General features: G+C 41.0%; 1 protein-coding gene across 3 annotated transcripts in view; it reads right to left on the bottom strand.

Annotated features, from left to right (window-relative positions):
* Positions 1-5498, bottom strand: part of NSG1 (neuronal vesicle trafficking associated 1) — an 80143-nt gene that overhangs the window by 19383 nt on the left and 55262 nt on the right. For all 3 annotated transcript variants that reach the window (XM_025192503.1, XM_006016777.3, XM_025192507.1), the window contains exons 2-3: positions 5259-5409; positions 1526-1642 (exon numbers count right to left, since the gene is read on the bottom strand). In XM_025192503.1, the coding sequence (XP_025048288.1) occupies positions 1526-1642; positions 5259-5387 (246 nt within the window). In that variant the 5' untranslated portion in view covers positions 5388-5409. The remainder of the gene's footprint in view (positions 1-1525; positions 1643-5258; positions 5410-5498) is intronic.

Genomic DNA, 5498 nt, shown 5'->3' with positions numbered 1-5498 from the left:
TATCCCACACCATGTAAATACCTAAATATCTGCCTGGGAATTAGTGTACTACTAGCTATTTAAAAGTTAGATGTTGCAATGCTGAATTACATTCCTTTCTGCCCCTTGCCTAATTTCACTGTTAAATATGAGTGTATAATTGGCCTTAAATTTCAGTGGAGCTGTCTCTATAGTTATAAGAATAGGCTTGGGCCCCAAACACCTTCACTACTACTGTTCATGCTGGTTGTTGTGTTTTAGTCTTCATGTCAAGTCTTTAATACTGTTCTGATAATAAATCTATCTTTTCTTCCTTCCAAAAGAACCATAAAAATCACATTTGACTTAATTTCAGGGTTGACCCATAATCTGGTGCCCTACAGCAAAGGTAGGCAACCCCTGGCACAGGTGACAGAGCGTGGCATGCGAAGGCATTATGTTTGGCAGGTGCACCTTGGAGCGCACTGCAGGGAAGGGGCTGCAGCAGTGCTACCACAACAAGGATTGGGCCTCTCGCACCTCCCCTGCTGTCCACCCCTAGCACGCCAACATCTTACAAGTCCAGGTTACGGGTGTTCTTGGCACTCTAACCAAAAAACGTTGCCAACACCTGCCCTACAGTCTGGATTTCTGTACTTTCAGTATTCTTGTGCATGCAACAGAAATACCACATCAGAATTTTTTTCAGTGTCCTTTTTATTTTATTGTTTTTAATGCATTTAACCCTTTGGATCTTTTCCTTCATTATCTGATTCTCCTGTGGGACTTAAAGGCAGTAGCAATCTCAGATCTTTGTATAAAATTATCACTTGTATCCAGGGAAAAAGCCTTTTTTCCTAAACCTGAAGCTGAAAAATATGAAGCCAATTTATATAGAGGGGTGACTTTAAGAGATATGTATGTTCATTTGGTGTGCCCACGTAACTCATTATTTTAATGAGTTAAACATGAGGTTTGCAAAGATAATGTGCTCCTTTATTTCTGCTCCTTCTTTCCTACAAACCAAATTTTAATCTTCCAGATGCATTTCTTCTGTGCCCAAAATACTGCCATCACCTGCTGTATATTTTAAAATGCTGAGTAAATGTACAGCTTGTGTAAGGTGAAAGACTGGAAACCCAAGTTTTCTGTTTATAGCAAAGGAGGTATAGGAGTGTCCATTACAGAGCAAGGTTTACCACTCCATCTTGCTAATGTGGATCAAGGCACCCGCCCTTCTAAAGGGAAGAGTAGTTCAGTCTTTGCAATTACAATGTTGGTCTCCATCTCAGATTAACTGCAAAGGGAATAACAGAATGTGCACCCATTTTCACCAAGACTCTCACTCAATTGCTGCTGGATGATAACAGTTTTCATACATCACCTTTCTGTGGGATAAGTTTGAACTAGTATGTTGATGGAAAAGACCTCTCTTATATTTCTCTGATCCACCAAGGCACAAGGTAGATACACACTCAACAACAAGGAACGACACAAAGAAAAGAAGACTGTATTGTATATGCTTTGGTAAATATAGTTATTACCAGAACAGGTAGCAAATGCTTACCTTAAACCTTTCTGAGACTCCTTCAGTTATGCTGATCGTGAATTCAGCTATTTTTGGAGTACGGAATTTTCCTTTCTTGCGATCAGGCTCATATTCTGTTTTCGTTTTGACCACAACCTTTTCAAAAGCAATAACAAAGCTGTTACTATTTTGTAAACCACATGCTACAGTTTATTTGCCTATACTGGGCTAACCCAGATGTCAATAGAGGCGTTTTTTACTTATGGAAAAATTTAAGTTTTCAATGCAATGAAAAGACAATTTCAAGTATTTCTATTTCTTTTTTCTACTTCTATTTGCATCTAGCACAATATTGGTGCTAACTAAATAATTAGTAATTTTTTTCCCATTACATATAATTCCCACATGGAAGATATAGACCAATTTTTACCTATCAGTGTTTCCTTTTGCTCTGCTACATGCGTTTTTGAGCAAGATGAAGGCAACATTTTTGGAAGGTTATTTTAAATGTTTGATGTTTGTTGCCACACCAGAAATGCAACTAGTTAGTTCAATATACTATTAGTTAAGACTTATACATGAAGATGCTCACTCCCGTTACCACTTCTTTGGTGTTTTTCAAGAACAGACATGGTTACCTCTGTTAGCTTCAGGGGAATTCACTTAATGAGCTTTCTAACCAGTGAGTGACAAGATCAGATGGTTAATTAAGAGGTCAGCTAAAAAAATCTAGTAGATGACAATATATCAACAGCAATGTCGTCTGGCAAGAGTACAGGTCTAGGGCTGAAAAAAGTGTAATGCCCCTTCTACCTACCAGATTACTGCCTACAAACTGCAGTGCTGTCCTGAATAACTGTGATTATTCAGGTACTAGATTAATTTTTCTGAAAATACCTGCTTTTAGTCAGCTTCACACAAACCTTATTAACAAGCTCTCTCCTGAAATCCCTAAGGCCCTGTCCTTACTTTCAGTTTATCCTGTTATTGAGCCAATTGCCCCTGGTCAGACAATTCTATGTCATCCCCACACCTCTAAACTATTGCATGCCTCAATCGTCTCTCTCTTAATCTCATGTTTTCTAATGAATACCAATATTTTCACATAGAAATGGGGCAGCTTGAATAGCAATCGTCTACATTATTTTCAATATCCTTTTCATAATATCATACTCAAAATTAGTCTCAGCTTTTTACAGTGTCATAAGGATCTGTTTGATTTTCTGTCATTTTCCAAAGAATAAACCCTTGCATTCTGTTGAGGTTTTCTGCTAGAACTAAATACTGCCTTATATGAAACCAATGGGAATTCTGACATTGTGTAGCCAGGGATTAAAATTAAGACCTTGTTTTGTAATAGTCTGGAACATGGGATTATATTTGGGCTCAATGTGATTAAATGTACTAAATATCTTTAGAATACTACTTAGATGTGCCCAAGGAAAAGAGGTTGCAAAACTGTCTTTAGTTAGATTAAAACTGCCCAATAACATCCTGGAATAAATTAAGTTTGGGGGGGTTTAGGGTTTTTTTTTTTTTATTCCATACCCTCCTTCCTTCATGTTGCATAACCTAGACAATTCAAGTCATATCCAACTGACAATGAACACAATTTTATCTGCCAGGTTATGTAATACTTTCTTTTATTTAATATAACCAAAAATATATTTAAATCAATGCAGCCTTTTAATTTAGAAACTGTCAGTCATCAATTTTTTAGTATTATATCACTACTATTCATGAAGTTATCTTTATGCCTCACTGCCATATACTGGAATTTTGTAAGTGAATAATAAGCCTGGGTAGGTGAAGTACATACTTCTCTTTATTATACATGAATATCTTAGTACTTCAGAATTTGATCTGTATGTCAGTCCTTCCTTGCTACTCCTGCTATCCTGCATATTGCCTACCTTGTTATAAATAATATTTGAGGCTGCTGCAATGACCCACAAGCAAAGTAGCATGCCCGGCCAAAATGCCCGGCCAACATGCCCGGCCAAAATGCTAGAAGACAAGACAGTAAGATCTATAAAAGGCACTTTGACTTTGGTGGTTAATGTCTTCCAAAAGGAAAGGGAACTAACACATAGGATTAGGCAGTGGGGAAGCAAATAAACTAACCAAATGTTCCAGTCCTTTTTTTAGGCCATAACTTGCCTTTATTTTGTTCCAACCACTCCTTATGACTGCAGTGGGAGAACTGCCCAGTAATAATTGACAATCAGTCAAAGAATACCTTCTTGCAGCAATCAACTTAGTGCAACTCATATTTGTTTCGCTACACGGGCTCCATTTTGGTTAAGCTGCTGCCTACAGACTACATGCATCCCTGGCCCAAGGCACTTTTTGGCAGCTGAATAATGTACCATGTAGACTTACCGAGTTCAGCATCTGGACAGCAGATCCTGCTAATTGTTGAAATCCAGTCACCAGTTGGTAGGCACAAACTCAGTCATCCATTACTGCTTTAAAGCCTTAGGATCCAATTTTGCCTTCAGTTATGGGAGTTAGTGCAGACAAAAAGAGGCCCCAGGACTTGGAAGCAGCAACTATGCTTTATTGTGTCAATGCCTGCCAAGTAGTCAGCAGATACTAGACAGAAGTCATGCTGAGTGAGAGTTACACCCTGGTAAATGGATGACATAAATGTACTCTTACTGCCTAGCACATGTGGATGTATTCAGACAAAGAAATAGATATTGCCTTTCTAAGGTAACAAAACATGGATTTTTCAAAATATAAAACTTATACCTGCCAGTTACCTAAGAGCTGAACTGAGCCCACAAAGAAAGAAAGAAATAATCAGCATGAAACGTTATCATCTAACAAATATTAGTGACCATTTCCCAGTTAAATGTTGGGTTTATATTTTTCAGCAAATGGTAAAACCACTTAAAATATAAAGGCCTCTTAAGGGAGAGAATACCAATACATGTTCCATTATTGTATTACTGGGTAATACTTATCAAACTCTTTATTTGCAAGTGAAATTAAGAGTATTTTGAGATTACTAAATGTACCTTTCTGCATCAGACTAAGTAACCAAAATACACACCTCTTTCCCAACTAAGGGATAAGGTATAATACTACAGATCTGCTTCAACCCATCTAGCCTCAGGACTAGCATACTTTCATCTTTATGTTCTCTGTTTGGGGAACTCTGGGATCTATTAAAAGAGAAATCAGTAGCCTGACAACAACTTCGCTTTCTGTGCCAGTTTTGTGGGGCTAACACGGCATGATCCCCGAGGGACACAAGGGATATGGAAATGCTTCATGTTGCTGTTCTGCCTGTGCACACCCTGCAGGGTTCTTGAGCAAGGCATCCACCTTGGAGGAGGGCCTTGCAGCCAGAAGGCTGCGGGGGGAGTTCATTTCACTCCGGGTGAATTTGAACGGTGGCCTTATGCCGAAACCGGGGGCAGACAAGGAAAACAGCGACAGCGTATCAGAGACGAGCTGGCAGAACCTCACGTCAGACACCGAGCGAGCAACAAAGACGCCCGCATTCCCACCGTCCTGAGACGTTACCCGGTGCGGATTTTAACCCCGTCGTCAAAGATTTGCCAGGAAAATGCTACTGGTTAGCATCGCTGCTGGAATATTCCCTGATTGTCATTGCCTGAACCCCCCCTCCCGCAGGGGAACAGCAGCTCCTTCCCAAGCCCCCGATTCCACGAGACCGCCAAGCGGCCTCTTCCCCCGGCTTTTGTTGTCCGCCCGAGACCTGGGTGTGATCCTCAGGGGTGGAAACCGAAGCCGACTGTACCTTATCGGGAGGCGGGAACTGCAGCTGATTGACATCCAGGGGCGTGATGAGGGGGATGGTGTCGAAGCCATCCTCCAGGAGGGGCTGCTTTGTGCTCTTCTCGTTGAAATTGTTCCCCAGCTTCACCATCCTGCCCGGCTCCTAGGGGGTCCTAGGGGAAGCAGGGCAGGGCCGGGTCACCCGCGCGTCCTCCCCACAGCACAGCCCCTGCTGCGGGCCCGCACCACCCCGCGGCTCGCC

Source organism: Alligator sinensis, unplaced genomic scaffold (genome assembly GCF_000455745.1).
Source record: "Alligator sinensis unplaced genomic scaffold, ASM45574v1 scaffold104_1, whole genome shotgun sequence".
Classification (NCBI taxonomy): domain Eukaryota; kingdom Metazoa; phylum Chordata; order Crocodylia; family Alligatoridae; genus Alligator; species Alligator sinensis.
The sequence above is the reverse complement of the archived record's forward strand: the minus strand, read 5'-3'. Positions and strand labels throughout refer to the sequence as shown.